An 18,365-nucleotide genomic window follows, 5' to 3' on the forward strand; every position below is an offset into this window, starting at 1 on the left:
GCCGCTTCTACACCTGCAAGAACTGCAGCCGCTACAACAAGAAGGAGGAAGGCTGGGTCTGCGATCCCTGCCGCCTCTCCAGGTACCGCTCCCGCGATGGAGGGCGAGGGGCAAGGCGAGCCTCGGGGCTGAGGCTCAAGAAGAGCCGCCCAAACTCAGCATCCCTTAATGCTGGTTAGAAACCAATTAATCTGGTTAGAAAACAGGCTGTGTTTTTGCTAAGAGGCGGTTTCTGCGTGAGGGTCTGGTCAGCACGAGCGTGGCTGGACTGGCTCACCTGTACGTGCATCCTCTCTTTGGGCAGGATCGTGAAGATCGGTTCCCTGGAGTGGTACTACGAGCACGTGCGATCCCGTTTCAAGAGGTTTGGAAGCGCCAAAGTGTTGCAGTCCCTCCACGGCAGGCTGCAGCCCGGGCAGGGGGTGGACTCCCCCTTTCTAGGTGAGGAGGAGCGCCGGAGTTTCTCCCGCCCTGCTGTGCACGGGGTGTCTGTGCATCTCCCTTGGGATGTGCACCGGTTTCTCCCGCCCTGCTGTGCACGGCATGTCTGTGCATCTCCCTTGGGATGTGCACCAAGGGAGGAACGTCAGCATCGATGCCGCTCGGAGTGCCATGTGGTTTCGAGACGGTGCAAAACATTTCAGGGAGGAAGCAGAGGTTCGAAGCGGTGTGTTCATACTGGGGGCAGCAGAGCAGATGTTCTTGGTGAATTTTTTTTCCCTCTGTTAAGGTTTAAGGTTTTTTACCACAAGCCTTGAGAATATCTCGTGCTTAGTTTTAAAAGTCTCATGTCCTGCAGTTTGTAAGTATGTAAGAGTTTTTCTTTCTTTTAACTCTTTTCTCAGGGGATAGCTTGTGAAATTAATCCAAGTTTAACCTGCAGGTCCAAAAAACTGAGGGTGGATAGAGGCAGCACTCATTTTTTTCCCATGATCTAATGATTTTTACAGCCAATCTGATGATGCTCTGCCACTGACAAAACTGTATCAAAATTAGCGAGTTACCTGTCACCACAGCTATGTTCTTCAGAGCTTTATGGATCTTCAGTATTTCTAAGATTGGTCCAATACTGCACAAACACATGCTGAAATCTCTTGTTAATATGGTATTATTTACGGGGTATCTGCTAGTTGCATTCATACACCTCCTGCACTGCTTTGCCCATTGCCTTCGAAAACCAATGTGGATTCTAATTCCATCTTGAGAAGCCCCAGAAAGGTTTGCACAAATGCCATAGACACGAGCTGATTCAATGGGTGCAATCGTTCTTTTATCCAGACCACTCATGGCAAAAATGTCAGAAAGAGCGTGGAGGGTAGTGGCATTGAAAACACAATTAATGGACTGAGAGACTGAGTTTATGCAGCGTTCAGTCTGAAAATGCATCAGACCAGGCAGAAAGAACAATCCGAGAGAAAATCAAACCAAGCGTGAGGACAGTAGTGCTTTAGGCTTCTTTAAATTGAGATCCTGATGTCTTTTTCAAAATGAGATGATTTTGTTGTTATTACTTCATTAACACTGGTGAATTGGCTTGAACCCTTGAACAAGCAAGAACCTCCTTTTGGGACGTATCTCGGGTTGCAGGAGGTCCAGCAGAATGACGTGAGGCCGTTGCGTTTTGCGTCGCCGGCCGCTGTCGGCTGCGCCTTCCCCTGCTGCTGCGCTCCCAGGCGTGTTGCACCAGGACTGTGGAAGGAGAGGCAATGAGCTCTTTGACTTTTAAAAGTCAAGTCCTGCCTCCGAGTGCCTGTTTTGCTCTCGCTAAAGAGCCTTTTTGACGATTGTGCCTTGTGATGGCTAGAGAATGAGAACTCCGGTTAACCATAGCTCTGAGGCTTGTTCCCTGCGAGGTACCTGGAGAAAATGTGTTTGTTTATTTTTTCCCCACCATTTGTCTTTTCATTTAGGTCTTCATGACAGAGTTTACAGCCTGCCAGACATTAACAGTAAGTAAAAAAAGAGAATTGCAGCAGGCGGCTTGCAGTTCAAGAGAGATTTCCGCTGTCTTTTTCTCTCCATACCCTCTGGCTACGGGCACTCCAGCGCCGTTTGGTGTGGCTGGACCAGAGAGGATGTCTCTCCACTGCGGTGGAGGTGGACTGTAATGCTCATCTCTCGTGCTGCGGTACACCTGGGACCTCCCAGTCTACCCTTAGACTTGGGCTTTTGGTTACATGCCCAACTTGAAGCTTGCAAGACTCATCATCTCAATGCACTTACGTCATACGCTTAAAGCTGGCCATATTCTTAAGGAACCCACCGGTTCCTTCATTTGGGACTTCAGGTTGTGTTCATTAGGAGCCCTTGCAGGAAAGATTCACTGCACCTTGCCATTTGATACAGGAAAGAGCATTTTGCCTACCTTGACTTTGGACTTGGTCTGGCATTTGTGCTGTTCCCAGTGTACTGCTGGGCTTGGCAGTGATCTGGGTACAGAGATGGGGACCCAGAAAGGAACGGGTCACCGCTATGTAGCGGAGCTGGCTGATGGGAACCAGCAATAGCAGAAGCAGAGCCCATGTTGGGCTGAGCTGTGGTGCTTTCAAACGCTGGAGTCAGCCGGGTGGACCTCGGGGTGCTCTCTGCGGTGCAGGTGCCCTTCGTCTTCCCGCGGTGGTCACTTCCACATCTGTGATGGTACACAGCTGGAAGGGGAAGCGATGAGAGGCCAGCCAAGCTTTTGCAAGATCAACTGCTAAGAGTGGGTTAGCTGCACCCCGAAGAGCTTCTACCCTACAGACCTCAGACTGTGGTCACCGCCCGCCAGCTGCAGCACATGGGGCTACCTTAAGATGTTCCTGTCCCTTTCCCATCCTTTGTCCCCTTCCTTTTACTTGTGCAACCTACTGGCCATGGTGTAGTATGCAAAAAATTAAAAAAGAAAAAAAAATTTGGGAGGTATTTCTAATCTGGGCCTTTTCACCCCGTATAAGAAGCATGGCCTCACCTACAGATGCATCGGTGCGACCACCACGGTGGGGACTTACCTCCCCAAGAACGGGGTGCAGGAGCTGCCCATACACAGCGTGCCGTTGTCTCCCCTCCAGGTGAATGCCAGCTCCTCACCAGCCGTGGCACCGGGGACGAGAGCGATGACAAAGACGAAGTCCTTCGTGGAGCTGAAGCAGAGTGCTACAGCAGAGTAAGCATTTCGTTCTGGGGCCCCTTCTGCCTCGCTCCGTGTCCCCAGTTGCTGCTGGCCTGCCTTGGGTGGTGGTGGCGGCGGTGGCGGCAATGGCGGTGGCTTTCTACACCACCTTCAAAACGGGGCCTTTCTCTCTGTTTTCCTTCTCTGAGATGAGCCCCTCTCCCAGTTTGCGTAGAAACATCCAAGTCAGTAAAATCACAAATACTTGTCCTCTGGAAAAAAGACCCACTCTTGACACTCAGGAAGTCCCTAATTAATATAAAAGTCCTGGCTCCTACCCATATAATGAGAATCCACCTGGTTTTTCACTAGAAGAAGAGAGACCTGGTAGAGTAGCAAAGCACAGCTGGGTGCACGATCGAGTTGTCTCCTGGGTTTTTCTGGGATTATGTGTATGGATTGAAATGCAGATTAAGAAGCCTGCTGGGAAGTGTATTTATCCCTGCAGCATGTGTGAAATCTGCTGGTGTGTTTGAAATGCTGGTACAGTTACATACACGCTGTCACATACACACCACCTCAGCCCACGGCTATGGGTATGTGCTGCACTTCATACACTTGATTACTTCATTTTGATCTGCTTCTGAAGTCTTGGAGGCTTGTCCAAGCCGCTCCTGCCCCAAGGCAGCTGCTGACCCCCCCAATATCTGGGGAGATCTGCCCGCAGCATCCTTTCTTTGAAGACGCAGAGATGTTTCAGGACTTGAAAGCATCTCCTGGATCTCTCTCTGAGCTGTAACCTGGCTCAGCTTTCCCGTAGTGCCTTTATAAACCAGGACAGAGCTTCTCACTGTCTGCTTGTGGCCACAGTCCTGATCCAGAGACTGTGGAAATCAGGAACCCGCTTTTCCTTGACTCCAGCATAAGCACGTGCTGCCCTATATACCTGGCTCCCTGCAAGCAGGACAACGTCGGATCCGAATTTTCTCTGCAAAAAGCAGGAGCCTTGCTTTGGGCTGCGCAGCCTCAGACAAGCGAAGGAGACGAGGGCCCTCCCTCCCCCTTTCTTCAAGTTCAACTGTGTTTTATGGTGAATTTTCCTTTCTTGCACTTCCTATGCTGACTAAGATGCGCAAGACAAAGCGCCTGCTGTCTGTCCATTCCTTTGATTTTGAACTGGACTCGGAGTACTATGCTCAGTCTCGCCGCCAGTCTGTGCAGCTCTCTCCAGCCGCCAGCAGCCCGGATGCTTTCCAGGTACTGGGAGAGTGCTGGGGGGGTTCCTCTCCTCTCTTCTTCCTCCCTGCTACCTCTGCTACCTCCTCCTTCAGCTGGTGTTGAGAGGCGGCGGCGCCGATCCTCACTTCCCCTAGCCCCGCTTGCTATCTCTTCTCCCATTTTAAGTGCTTTGCCTAAGGCTGAGTCAGGAGTAGGACATCTGACCGAAGCGAGGATGAGTGGTAAGACGAGACAGCAAGAGGCTCTCTGCAGACAACAGTTTTCTTGTGTTGTGTTGTCCCAAGGGCTATGGGACACCCCAGTTTCCAGCAAGCTTTTGGAGGTTCAGTATTCAAGGGATGAAATGAAGCCAGACTCCTCTCCCATCACCCCGTCCAGTTTGGGGCTGGTTTGGCCATGTGGTGGCACTGGGGATGTAGTTGGCTGGCAGCTTCGTGAAGCACACTACCCTTCTGAGATTGAGAAGATGAATCCTGCAGATTCATCTGCAGCGTGACTGCAGGGACGGCACCTGCAGGGTGGGGGTCCCCATCAGTCAGAGGGGAGAACATGGGGAGAACAAAAACCAGTGTGAACACTGGTTACGTCTATATAGGAGACTATATGTGTCTTAGTGTCAGAGGATCCTGACCAGGAGCAGGACCCATGGGCAGCTCCAGCACGAGCGGCTGCAGCGAGCTGCGCCCCGTGATCCCAGCGAGGGCTGGGGGTCAGCCATCCCCACCTTCCAGCTCCGGGCAGCAACGCAGACGGGGCTGCCCTGGATGTGGCAAAAGATCTTTCAGCCCGAGATGCTTCAGATCGAGCTTTCTGGGCTGCTCCTGTTTGCCTTTTCTGTTGAAATTTCACTTTAAAAAAAAATTAAGCGGCTTTAAACTTTAAACTGTACCCCTGGGTAGTACTAGGATGTGCTGAGATGTGTAAAAAATGCTTTAAAAAAAAAAAAAATTCACACCATCCCATGTAAATTGATAAGAATTTTGACCAAACAAGTAGATTCGTTCTTTCTTTATCTAAGCCCATTTTTATGCAGCAGAATTCAACGTGAGTCTAGGGAGGGCTGGCCTCTGTCGAGATGATCCGAATTAGATTTATCAATTGCAGATTATTTGAGGGGCAGAAGGCGGCTATTGTTTGAATAAGCAAAAGGGCATGGTGTTTTAAAAGAGTAGAGCTTTTTGCAGCCCAACTGAAGGGACTCTGTGCCTAGTTCTCATAAAAATTAACAGTGCCCTCTGGCAGTGATGAGAAGTATTGCTCAGGGTTCATCAGCAAGATAAATAAGGCTTTAAAATGGATTAGGAATTGGCATTATAAAAGGTCAATCCATGCACGTATTGGAGGATAAAGCTGGGAGCTCTTAGCAAAGGTCGGGAGAGGCAGGGAGACCTTGCGGGCAGCTGCTCAGCAGCAATTCTCATCTCTCAGTCCTTTCCAGATTTCCCCAACTCAGCTGAAGATGCCTCCCAGAAGGAGTCCAGGATCACGGAGGCAGATCTGGTCTTCCATCACGTCCTGCAAGAACAGGGATTGGGCGCGAGTCCTCCGGAGCAGCACTTCAGCACAGAGGTTCGGCTCACCGTCAATTCACGGAGAAGGAGCCTGGAAAGAAATGCAAAACCTGGTAGGTGTCTCTGGCCAGGCTCCTCTTGTATCTTGGGGAAAAGAGGCTGCAAAAAGCGACCAAAATGAAAATGTCTTTGATTTTTTTGAACAACCTCAAAGCCACTAAAGGGCTGGAGTGTCAAGACAAAATATCCATCTGCAAAATGATTTTTTGTTTTCCCCCCCCATGAGAGAATCGCCTGAAGTTATTTGTTTGTAATGGGCTGGTTTTGTCCCCAACAAACTCATTTCTCAAAGCCAGAAGGGTTGTTCTTAAGGTGTCCAGCCCTTTCATATCTGGAGGTCTTGTCCAGAGCAAGAACTAGGTACAACCAAATGACGCTACTAGAAGCCAGACTAGAAGCAACGGGATGTGTTTCCTCCTGCAGGCAGCGACAGATGAATTGAACTCCTTGCCAAAGGATGTTGTAAGTGCAGAAATTTTAGAGTTTTAAGGGGACTTGAACCGGAGTAAGACTGGACAAGAACTGGAGGCAAGCACTGGGGGTTGCTAAGTAGCATCCTTATAGCTGGGCAGGGCGCACCGGCAGGCTGCAGGATCTGTGGTTTCGTGAGTCTATAAATACCCCAGCAAATGACGGTGCAGAATTTGCCTTTTATTACTATTGTTTTTCCTGCTGTGATAGCAGCGCCGGGAGGGTTGGGTACTGGCTTGCGCACATGCAGCTGTAGAATATATATATCCTTCTGGGCCTCCAACTGCCTGGTTGTATTTTCAAGTGCTTGATTTTCAGGGCACTAGGAAACACTGGATAAACCTTACTGTGCATCGTTTAAATTCGTACTCTGAGCCCCCCCTTGGAGCGACACAGCAGCAGGGCCCCCTGGCTTGTTAATTCCATTTTCTCTCATTGTTTTTGTCTCATTTGAAGTTCTCCATTAAAAAGGAGAAACTCCACTCTTTTAAATACTCTATCCTAGCTTGGTAGCTCTCTAGCCTGAGATAAACATCTTCCAGCACCTGAACAATGCATGAAGGGCAGTGTCCCAACCTTTGCCCCAACAAAATTGGGAAGGCAACAGCAGTTTTTGGTGAGGGGTCTGGCTGTTTGGGGCATGAGAGAGCAAGGACGATGGTCCTTGTGCCCAGCGCTATCTCAGCAGCGCTGTGTGGGACCCTGCCGAGCTAGGTGCTGTGCAGCCACAGCGGATGGAGCTGCAGCCTGGCCCAGCGTAGCCATCCTTACCCTTGGTCTCTCTTGCAGAAGCATCTCCTGCCGAAGGACAGAAAGCATGATTTGGAGACACACTTCATTATTTGCTTATCTTAAGGATGGGGCTGATGTCCAGGAAGTAACTCAGGGGGGAGAATCTCTTGTACCTTTGTGCTGAAGCCTTCTCTCTCCAAAGGCAGCCCCTGGAACGAGCAGCCCCGGTCCCGGTACTCTGCAGATGTGGACACCTCTGACGAGGACGTGAAGGGAGCCCAGTTCCTTGCCTACCCGCCCCATCACGTGAAACGCCGGAACAGAGCCTCCTCCCAGGAGAACGTCAGCAACTCCGGGAGTCAGGTACCAAACAGCTCTTGAACCTCTCGTGAGACCAGGGCTGTGGCCAAGCCTCTCTTGCCATAAACAGCGCTTGTTATCTGCCAGGTGCAGGATGGTTCAGAGGAGAAGAGAAGCAGTGGTGGCAAACCAAGGTAGTCTCCTAGCCAGGATGCACAGGGGCAGTTTGGTGCCCATGCTTCCCATCTGCGGGTCCAAGAGGGAGCAGAGCGGCTCCCGGATCTCTGTAGACTCGAGATCCCCCTCTCCTCCTCTTCAGCTCAGGAACTGGAGAAGCTGGGAGTGTAGCCGCTTTGCATTGCCAGAGCAATACAGCGAGCCTGTGGGATGACCTAGGAGCTGGTTCATCCTAGGTGTCACGTCATGGCGGTGTGGCACCAGCAAGATGAATGCCCAGGCCATGTCCTGCCCTCCGTGTTGCGAGGGACCTGCCAAGGTGGTTGTGAAATGGGAGCAGGGCTGAGACCTGGGAAGGTGTGTTTAAGGTTCCTTTATTCATTAAGGTGAGGAAGAACAGACTTTTCTCTACACCATCAGGATGATGCAGAAGTACTCTGGAGCTCCGTGCTGCTTGTCCCAGGTCCTCCTCCCAGCCCTTCTGCTTTTACAGCCGTGGCAAAGAGAAAAATCAGGCACCGGTGCTTCACTCCGCCCATGCTGCTGTCGCAGTAACAAGCCTGCCTTCATTGCTGTTAATTTTCCCAGCCTGTCCTTATTAATCTGCGAGTTACCTATGGTTTTCTGTGTCCCCAAAAAGGCTTTCTTCAATTGAATGCGCCGGTGCTTTATGATCAGACCAAGGTTTGGAGAGGGATATTTAATAAGCATCAAGATCCTTTTCTTCCTTTGCAGTGTGTAGTGTTCCTGCCCCGGTAGGACTAGGTCGAGACGACCTGTCCCGTATCTCTCCTGAATGATGATAATAGGGGGAACAGTCTAAAGAAGGGTGTCAAGAAGGCTGCGAGCTTGTGTTTTAATTGTCAAGCAAGGACCTGCAGTTCCTGATGCCATCTTTGCAAATGGTGGGTGGTGGGAATGGTAAAAAGTATCTCTCAGACCTCTTAAGCCGCAAAATGCGCGGTGATGTCTGACTACGGGGAGAGCCCGCTGCTTGTTTCTGCTCACGGCTGGTAATTTTGCACGTCCTGGACCCCGCTTTAGGTAATCAGTGGGGGGATCTGTAACCACAACCATCCCTTCCACTTCATGCCCCTATGCAGGCAAACCTTTCCTTTGCCTTTCACTTCTCTCAGCCCATGTTTTAATTAGCAAATGCCATTCCTTTTTCAGTCAGCGGCAAATGGAAGAACCCTGGACTGGGTGTCCTTAATGAGGCCACGGTACGTTAGGCATGAAATGTGCACTGTGCTTTGCAGTGGGGAAATGGGGCCAAATTCCTACCAACGCTTCAGATGACTTCCTTCATCAGCTGGGCAAGCTCTCGCTTCAGGGCGGTCCAGCGTGCTTTGTGGTTTGCTCCGTCACACCAGTACAAAGGCTGCTCTGGAGCCCTGTCACTCTAATGGTTACGAGACATCTTCTCACTCCCAATTTAACCCCATTTGTTCTTATGCCAACATCGTTCATTAGCTTAAATAGCTCTTCATCCTTCCTGCCCTTTGTGCTGCTGATGGGTTTACAGCTAGCAACCACCCTCCTGCAGAGCCTTCTCCTCAACCAGCAGGAAGAGACCCGGCTCTGTGCTGGACCATTAACTTCAGAACGATGCACGTGTGCATCACTGTCACCGTTGGCCAAGGAGAGGCCAGGTACAAGCCCAAAGAAGAGAGAAGGCAAGAACATCCAGGTTTTGGTGCTATCCAGCTCTGTTGTATTGGCAGAGCTGGAAGAGGTTCAGAAAAGGCTGGTGTCCATCCTCTTGTCTTGAGGTTGGAGGAGATGGAGGGGCTAAAGCTGGCAGGAGGGCAGAGGCGGGCCACGAGGGATTTGGGACAATGAGCAGCTGAGGAAAACGGTGGCTCTTGAGCTGTTTACAGGCACTTCCAGGGTATGTCATGTAGCCATCATCAGGGCTTCTGGGGTATCCCAGCCCCTCATGGGACATCCCAGAGGACAGCAAGGATGGCTGAGTACGACTCGTCACCCTGGCACTGCACTTCTCAGAGGCTGTGCCCTTTGGCAATTCAAGATGTTGGCCTGTGGGGTGTAGGGTCCAGAAGCATGTTTGTTAACCCTGTATTAAATCCCATAGCCTGGCTTCAAAAGCACTGTTTTCCTGGTAGACACCTTGTTGGCATCTGAAGGTTTCAAGAGGCGGAGAGCTCAGCTCTTTGCCCTGCATTGCTTTGACCCCACAGATGAAAACCCTCTCTCCTAAAACTGCCTTAGGTGCAAGTTTGTCAAAATATGTTTCATCTGAAAAAAATCGCTTTTGCTTTAATTCTGGAGAGGATATACTGTTCAGTCCCAAATACAAGAAACCTAACTTTTCCAGTGACAAAAGCAGAGGCTGTTCCCCAGCCCTGTGACTCCAGGAGCTGAAGGTGCTAGAACAAGATTTAAAAAAAAAAAAAAAACACTGTTAAAAAAAGCTCTTAAACCTGATGAGATGTGAAAAGAAGCCCTGAATTGGTAACTGTGCAGGTTTTTGCCTTTAGGTCTTTAGAAGCCAGATAGGAACAGGACCAAGCCACAAGGAATAGCACCAATTTACCAAGTTTTTCCCCCAAAGCCGTTCTGCTGTACCTCAAGGGAGCTCAGTGGTTCTGGATTCCTGAAGCTTTGATGCCATCTGGTTCCTCTTCTTTACATAGAGCTTCCGTTAGAGATCTTGGGTATTTGAGAGACTGGAGGAAGCACCTCTGCTAGAGTCTGTCTTCCTTCCCCAGCAGCCCTAACTGATGTCCTCCTTACGGGCTGTGTTTTAAGTTTCTTTGCTTTACATCTTTTAATACAGAGCAGCATTTCCCAGCCTTCATCTTGCGGAGAGCAGTGCAGGGCGGTCCAGCCCCTGATGAGGATGCACCCTAATGGGGTGACCACCACGTATTAAAACCAGCCTTGCTTGGGAAGGAGAACAAAAGCAAGCTCTTCAGCTCCTATCCTTGTAGCCCATCAACAGCAGACGGTGCATTATGCTCTGACCTCTCTGAACCTCTGTGTTACGGTGGCACGGTGGTGCCGGGTGCTCCATTTGTCACCATCTCTTCCTCTGAAGTTGATGGCCCATCACAGACTTCTCATTGTCACCGGGAGCGATGCAAGAGTCAGGCCTTCAACAGTACGGAGAAACCACTTAGAGGTGGATTGGATTGCTTCCTGCCTGGGGGTTTAATGCTGTTCAAAGATGCTTTCAGTTCGGGATGGTAATTACAGCCTTCTGCTCTCCGGAGTGTCAGGTTTTTATATTCATCTTCCCTTAAGCAGATGCAATCTCTCCAAGCTGTTAGGAGGATCTAATTAATCGAACACTAGCAAAAGTGAGAGGATGGAAATGTTACAAAAACAAAGCCAAGCCCTCGCATCTCTTTGTTACCGCATTTACTTACTGCATTTGCTGCCCGTTCCCCTTTGAAAGGGAGGCAGCCACTCAGAACAGCAGTGATGTGGGAGGCAGTGTTATAAAAGGGGCAATATTTCTTATCATTCATGTTTTATTTGTTTGGATCAAAGGAGAAAGACTTTTTTTTTTTAAAGAAAGCAAAACTTCAATTTCTAAAAGGAAAAAAAAAAAAGCTTTCTCTAATGTTTTCAGTGATTTAACCACAAAAGTTTGTCTGGGCTTTTGAGCATAGAAAGTAACTTCTCTTTGATTTTCAGGATTTTGTTTGTTCTCCTGGCCTTCTCCTGGCCTTCTCCTGGCCTTCTCCTGGCCTTCTCCTGGCCTTCTCCTGGCCTTCTCCTGGCCTTCTCCTGGCCTTCTCCTGGCCTTCTCCTGGCCTTCTCCTGGCCTTCTCCTGGCCTTCTCCTGGCCTTCTCCTGGCCTTCTCCTGGCCTTCTCCTGGCCTTCTCCTGGCCTTCTCCTGGCCTTCTCCTGGCCTTCTCCTGGCCTTCTCCTGGCCTTCTCCTGGCCTTCTCCTGGCCTTCTCCTGGCCTTCTCCTCGCCTTCTCCTCGCCTTCTCCTCGCCTTCTCCTCGCCTTCTCATCCTCTCTCCATGCTCCTTTTTTCAGTTGGAAGAGTGAAGGAGAAAAGAGGAGCAAGCATCTTGGTAAATCAATGCATGGAGAAGTCAGAAAATTTCAAAGTGTGTTGGGGAAAACTTTCAGATTTAGTTTTTCTATCTGGAATTTTTCATGGGAAATTCTTACCTTCTTCCCTCTTCTTTTCCAGCGCTGTATTGCCGGGGGGATGACAGGGTAGCAGCTGCTTGAAAAACGTCTTAGTAGGAAGTGAAAATTGATGTTGACTTGAATTTGGGGCAGCACGCGAATGATGGCAAGATAGATGGCTTTGTTACAGCCTGGTGCTTTTGTCTGGACGAGGGGTCAGTGAGGTGGTTTTATGCTTGCTGCTACCGATGCTTTGGTGGGAATTGTGGTGTGCATTGCTTTGAGTTTTCCAGATTGGAGGAAAGGCCTCGAGGTGCACCTCCTGGAGCTCTTCAGGATATCTAGGGCTATTATTTTTTAATGTCTTTTAACTCAGCCCACTTGCTGCTTGCTTTCTTCTGCTGGTTGCATTCTTTTCTCACTGTCCTGGCAGCGGTGGCTGGTCTGTTCTCTACTCCCTTTCTCTCCCTCTCCTTTCCTCTAGATTCACGAGCTCAACAAACGCATGTCCGCAATCGAACGCATGCTGATCCTGGTGCGCTCTGATGAGGTAACCGGGCAAAGCCGGGGCACTCTGTCTGCAGGGAGAGACCGTGGGCTGTGCTGGTCCCTTCCCCTTGCCATCGGAGGGGCTGCTCTGAAACAGCCGGCATTGCAGGGAGAAAGCCGGATAGACAAAATGGCTGGGGTTGTTTGATTTTTAACCTTCTGGTTTGGCCTTGGAGGCTCTTCTCTATGTTCAGGTGATGTGCCTTCGAAAACGTTGCATGGCAGGACAGAAACAGAAGCGAATTTAACCCAAGGCATTTAGGTCCCCGTGCAAGCTAGTGCCTTCCTTGCCCCTTCTGCACAAGGAAAATAGGGGTTCAGGTTGATACTCTATGAAATGCTAATTTCGGGAGTATCGTTAAGTGGGTGTCGGTACGTCCGCAGATGCTGTGATGGCTCATTTGAAATCATGGGAGAATCAATTAGTACATGTGAGGAAGTCACTTGGTTATTGTGAATATGAGATCTGAGTCAAGAAGGGTTGCTGTATCTCTTCTGAGGTGCCCTTGTCTTACCATGCCATCATGCTTGGAAAGAAACCAGCTAAATTAAGTTAAACCTGGGCAGCGATGTAAAATCTGTGAATACTTAGGTCACTCAACATTCATTAGGGGTTTCTAATTTTAGACCATGTACTCTTCTTTTCCTTCACGCAAACCCATCACCATGAGCTGCTCTGGCGGCTGATGGCTCGGTAGAACGGACAGTGATAATTACAGAGAAGTCCCCTAGACGTAGGCAAAACAACGCAATTTCTTCTTTTTTCTAAAATTCATAATGGGGATGGCCATGACTGTAACCATTCAGTGTTTCTGTCAGTAAATCTGACCAAGGGAGTAGGAGACCTGCACGCTTGCAGGTTCCCATGCTTTGTTCCAATGTCTAGGGCAGATCAGAGTAGAGGCAACGGGTCTAAACTGCTGTGGGACGGTTTGAGGTTGACTATTAAGAAAAGCTTTCTAGCAGAAAGGATAGCAGAGCCCGGGAATAGGTTGCCTGGGAGAAAGATTGCTTCCTGCGGATGCTGTTGTTCAAGATCATTAAGAACAGCTTAAACAAAAACCCATCAGGTATGACACAGATAATTTTGTTCCCATCTTAACGCAAGGGACAGCGAGTTCAGTAACTTCTGGAGATCCCTTCCAGTGCCTGGGAGTTTAATAGGATTCTTCTCCAGGTACCATGAATTGCACCTAATAACAGAGACGGGTGGAAATATGCCACCTATCCTGCAGGAAAATTTGCTGCGTCTTTTCCCGTCGCAAATTAGATTACCTAGAGGGTCCATGGCTGCTTCTCTCACTCTGGTGGACCGTGTCTTTGGGTCGCTGTGATTCCTAATGAAAATGAGGTGATTTTTGGCCACAAATCCCCCAGGCACACCTTTTAAAGCGGGGGGGAAAAGGCAATTTTCCACAGGGAAAAACAAGCAAGTTCTGCATGTGGGGAAAATGGATGGGGAGGTTCTTTAGATCAGGAGTTTGTATTCCTCATGGAGCTGGAGTGCAGCTCACTGGGCTCTGCTGCTCCCCTGGCCGGTCTGGCCGCCCCTTGTGAAAATGAGTGTGGAGAGGGGACTTGAAGTCCCCTTTGCAAAGTCCATCTGTGGTAGGACTCCTCGAGCTCGTCTGCTGGCCAATCTTGCTGAGTGCGCCTGGACCCGGGCATGCCCCATTGTCCACCACAGGAGACTTTTACACAACTCCCTTCTTCTGCTCCTTCAGTCTCCAGCCCCAAACTCCCGACTTGATCCTGATGCCGAGGAGGAGGAGTTGAAGAGGAAGCTGGAGGAGTTGGCTAGCAACATCAGTGACAAAGAAGTCTCTTCTGAAGAAGAGGAGCGTGAAGAAAAGAGGAGAGTGAAGAAGCCAGAGATGAGTTCCTCCAGTGATGACATGACTAGAGGTGCTCAAAAGGTAATTTGTGTCCTCCCACACATACCATTCTGGGCTCCGCCTGCGGTTCCCTCTGCTCTCGGTGGTTTATGGCTTACACAGTGGTAATGCAATTCTTCTGTCCCACACCTCCACCTCGATGCCTCCCAGGGCTGTCTGGCTCTGCTGCCTGATTAAACAGGGCGTTGAGAGATAGGGAAGTCCCAGGGTGTTAGATCTGGACCTTTGTCCTTGTAGGCTCTCCCACTCTCATCCAAGAGTCAAAAGTAAAGTCTCGGAGAGGTCTTGCAGGCTACTGCCCATCAGGGAGAGGTACACAACCTCCACATCGATTTAGAAGAGTTGTCTCAGGATCTGGATATCATTACAGAGAAGAGAGTCCTGGGGTGGGAGGAGAGCTCGGTGACGATTTAGTACGGCCCCCGTTTGTCAGGCACCTGCTACAGCTTGAAATGTCTCTTCCAGACCTGTCAGTGCTCCTGCGCTAGGCAAGGGACTCCCAAAATCCCTGGTCCCACTTTCGCTCTGCTAGGTCAGCATCTCCTGTACTTACAGCACTGTGCTGGCTCCTGTCCCCCACTCAGTGGTGGGTGATCCGTGGGGACATGGGTCAGGGAGAGGAGGAGGGATCACAGCATCTATGCAGCCCCATTCCCAATCACCCCAGAGGGTCCCTCACCCCCATGGCCCACGGATTTATCCCCCTGCCTGCTGGGTGCGTTTTGGAGATCTGTTTTTCCCCCCGTGTATCCCCGCGGCAGAGCTGGCGAGGCGTTCGTTCGTGTGCAGCCTTGCAGGGGAGAATTGCTCCCCTGGTTGGAGAGCAAGAGCAGGCGGAGGTGCTGGACCGCTTCCCCCTCCCCTCGCCCAGCATGCGGTAGGGCTGGGTGACAGGGGTGAGCGACCGATGACGGCTCAGGTGCCTCAGAAAGAAAGGGAGATCTTGTGTGTCCCCCCAGTTGTGTTGGAGCCTCCTGAGATGGTCCATTAGCACAAAATGGAGAGGTCAGCGTTCCTTGTTGGGTCTCTAATGGCTTATTTGTTCATCCCCTCCTTTCTGCCTCGGCGGTGGATGGGGTACGCGTGCGTTTGCACGGACACATCCGTCGCTGGCGAGGGCAGCGAAGGAAGCGAGCGGGGGCTGCGCTGCCCCTCTCCTCTCCTGCAAAGCTCCTTTCGGCCGAGGCTGCGGAGACTTTTGTTGTGCCACGAGGCCTCTCTTCAATGTCCTTTTGTTCCTCAGCCTCGCAAGGCAAAACCTGGCAGCTGCTGGGCTTGGAGAGCGTGGCTGCCTGTACACACGTGGTGCGTTCAGTGAGTCTGTCTCGGGTCTGAGTGTCTGCACGGCTCTACGTAAACTCTCAGGATTAGAGCAAGCGACTGTTCCCAGGACAGCTTCCTTCACGGTTTCGGGTACCGTTTGCTGTGCTCTTACCGACAGTGGATCAGCGGTGCACTGCATCCTTACCGAAACCCTCCTTCACCACCTCCTTTTTCCCAAAAGCTGCTTTAGATGATTGCTGCAGCCAGACTTAACTACCACTCATCGGTTGAACGATGCGCATCTTCTTAGTAACCATCTCCAGTGAATTGCGGGACAGGGGATAGGTGGTAACTCACCAAGCCAAGGTAACTTAATTCCCATGTGAGCTGCAGCAGACAGAGGCTCAAACCCCAACCTGCACTGAGGAACAAGGAGACGTTCGTGGGGTATCAGTGTAAGCTTCTTGATTCTTACAAAATGAAGCCTGGATTCTCCAGGTTTGCTACTTTCCTTGACCAAAACCCAGCTATGAAGGAGGGAGGAGACAGGCACGGTTGTTGTCTCTCAGCAGGTAACGCAGGAGCTATACGACAGCTCCTAAGCAAAGAGAGACCCAGCTGGGTTGCAACAGCTCAAGCAGAACCAAATCTGGGAAGTGAAGCAAAATTCATCTTTTTGCATCGCGGCAACCCTCCAAGTGTCAAATATCTTCGTGCAGTATTGAGTTAGAAATGCCTGCAGCGATGTAGATGGACCAACCTTGGTCAAAGGCTATGTCAGTGTGGATTTTTTAACAGCAACTTTCCTTATATTAGTTATATATTCCTTATATATAGTTATACCAGACCCAGGCTTGGATTTTACATGATCCTGAGTTTTTCTTTTTATGCGAGTCTCCTCTCCAGTCAGGAGGAAATCTTCTAACTGGGGAACACTGTGATGAAAGCATACGTTTCTAATGGAAAATGTGAAAAAACTCTGCTGTACCATGAAGGCACCATAAAATGATAAAAATATCAGCTGGACCGAGTTAGCTGGTTCTCTGCAGGACGACTTGCCTGGAAATACGTGCAGTTGTAAACACAACTGTTTGTCGCCAGTGCATATATCACCCCCATCTCCTTGGTTTCTAGGGAATTATCAGTTGAGAGGGAGATGATGAGTTTCTTTAGTCTATTTTCACATGTGCTTAGTGCCTCATCAAGCGAAAGGCAGTGCTTAGGAGCATTATTGCCATCAGTGCTCCTTGGGGTGGGAAGGGGACATTAGTCCCAAGTTCTGGCAGTGTGGCAATACAATAATTTTATGGGTTGGGGTTTGTTTGTTTGTTTTTTTTTTGCCACAAACTTAAGGAGTTATTTGCATCCATGCTCAGGCCTGCTGAAGTGTAAAGCAATATGCTGCAATTAGACCTTAACTGCTGAGTAACTGAGTGGCCTTCAGGTGGCCAGGTGCTGCTCCGGTGGCACCGCTTCCAGCGAGCAACACATCCCTCGATAACCTCTTTTCCAAGCCTTTTGAGATGACTTCTTTTGTCACAGCCATCCTCCAGAAAGCAGGGGCTGAGATCAAAGCTCTGCTTTAGCCACGCATCCGTCTCCGGTGGAGAGCCCTTCAGGAACAGCGTAAGCCCTTTAATTATCGCTTCTCCATCTTTCTCCAGCTCCTGAAGGTCTGATGCCCCTTTCACCCCCGACTTGCGCTGTTTTGTACACCACATTAAAATAACGTCCTTATTTTTTTCCCCCCTCCCACCTTCCGCTTTGGCTGTGCCGGGCATTTACAGAGATCGTCGGCTCAGGCTTTGAGCGAAATCACGACCAAAGTACTGAGAGCCATAAACACCACGGAGAAAGCGGTGTGTGAGTCGTTGCATGGAGAAAGCCAGTGCAACGGCGGCTGTGCCCTCCCCGCGGGGCAGCTTCCCAGCCTGGGAGACGGAAAAGACGTGTCCGAAGCCTACCATGAGCTTGAAGAAAACGTAAGGTTCACGAGAGCTTTCTGCAAGCAGGGAGGGCATCGGGGGGGTGGGAATACAGAGGAACCCCCCCAAAATTTCTTGTTAGTGGGTAGGTCAGCATTAACGGGATGGGCACCACAGAGGGATTAGAGTCTGGTCTTGTCTGATGGTGGCCAGGGCTGTCTTACGAGGGAGATGGCACAACAGCAAGTGCAGATGCCCTGTCTTGTGGCTTCCCTTGCCTCCGGTTCCCCCTGGGTGAGAGAGGACGAGTGCGGTCCTCAGCTTGCTGTACCATCGCTTTGCTGGACTTCGGCGGTCCTGTGCTCCAGCTGCAGCAAAAGCTTTTGTCCCGCTTCCCTCCCGCACTGCGTTTCATCGAGGCTTTTACGAAGGAGGACAGCGTGACCTATCTGTTCGCTAAGGCCGACCTGCGCCTGGGGCTGCGGGGCTCGTGCAGGTGATAAGTTTACATCTAGAGCATAATCCCCTGCTGGGTTTGTGTGACCGTGTGAAGCACCGACAATTTTTTTTTTTTTTTTTTTTTTTACCTATTGTAAACCCATATAAATCGATTCCCCGTGGGAAATGGATTGCATCCGCAGTGCCATTTACCAAGCTGCAAAGAAACAGTTCAAAGATGGGGCGGAGAGTCGCATCTCCATCTGGGTGGTTGTAGTTCGCTGTCAGAAAGATCCTGCGATGGGGAGTAGGGTTTTACAACACGCTCTGTGGCTCGTCTCTCATCAGGGAAAGCTTATACATAAAAAAGCTTATACATAAAAGCAGGGAGCTGCTGGGAGCAGAGCGCGCTCAGAAACCACACCACCTGGCTGGTTTCTGGCCAAATGCAGCGTCCCAGGGGGAGAGGGATGGCTGGATGAAGGTTTTGAGGTTCCCCCTTTCCCAGGAGAAGGGGCTGGGGAGGATATGAACTTCGGGCTTTAGCGCTGCTGCCGTCAGCGGGGAGGGGGGGGCGAGGGGGGGGGGAGACGAGGGCGGC

The 18,365-nt window shown here is 50.4% G+C and overlaps 1 protein-coding gene across 1 annotated transcript in view; it reads left to right on the forward strand.

The window, feature by feature from the left end:
- MLPH (melanophilin) overlaps positions 1-18,365 on the forward strand; it is a 27,502-nt gene that overhangs the window by 4,756 nt on the left and 4,381 nt on the right. The window contains 10 exon segments of the mRNA XM_009577846.1: positions 1-82; positions 305-441; positions 1,911-1,949; positions 3,051-3,145; positions 4,220-4,348; positions 5,759-5,954; positions 7,307-7,467; positions 12,179-12,244; positions 13,968-14,159; positions 17,189-17,383. The exon segment at positions 1-82 is cut by the window's left edge and continues 17 nt beyond it. Of these exon segments, the coding sequence (XP_009576141.1) occupies positions 1-82; positions 305-441; positions 1,911-1,949; positions 3,051-3,145; positions 4,220-4,348; positions 5,759-5,954; positions 7,307-7,467; positions 12,179-12,244; positions 13,968-14,159; positions 17,189-17,383 (1,292 nt within the window).

The sequence above is a fragment of the Fulmarus glacialis genome, unplaced genomic scaffold (genome assembly GCF_000690835.1).
Source record: "Fulmarus glacialis isolate BGI_N327 unplaced genomic scaffold, ASM69083v1 scaffold9495, whole genome shotgun sequence".
Taxonomy (NCBI): Eukaryota; Metazoa; Chordata; class Aves; order Procellariiformes; family Procellariidae; genus Fulmarus; species Fulmarus glacialis.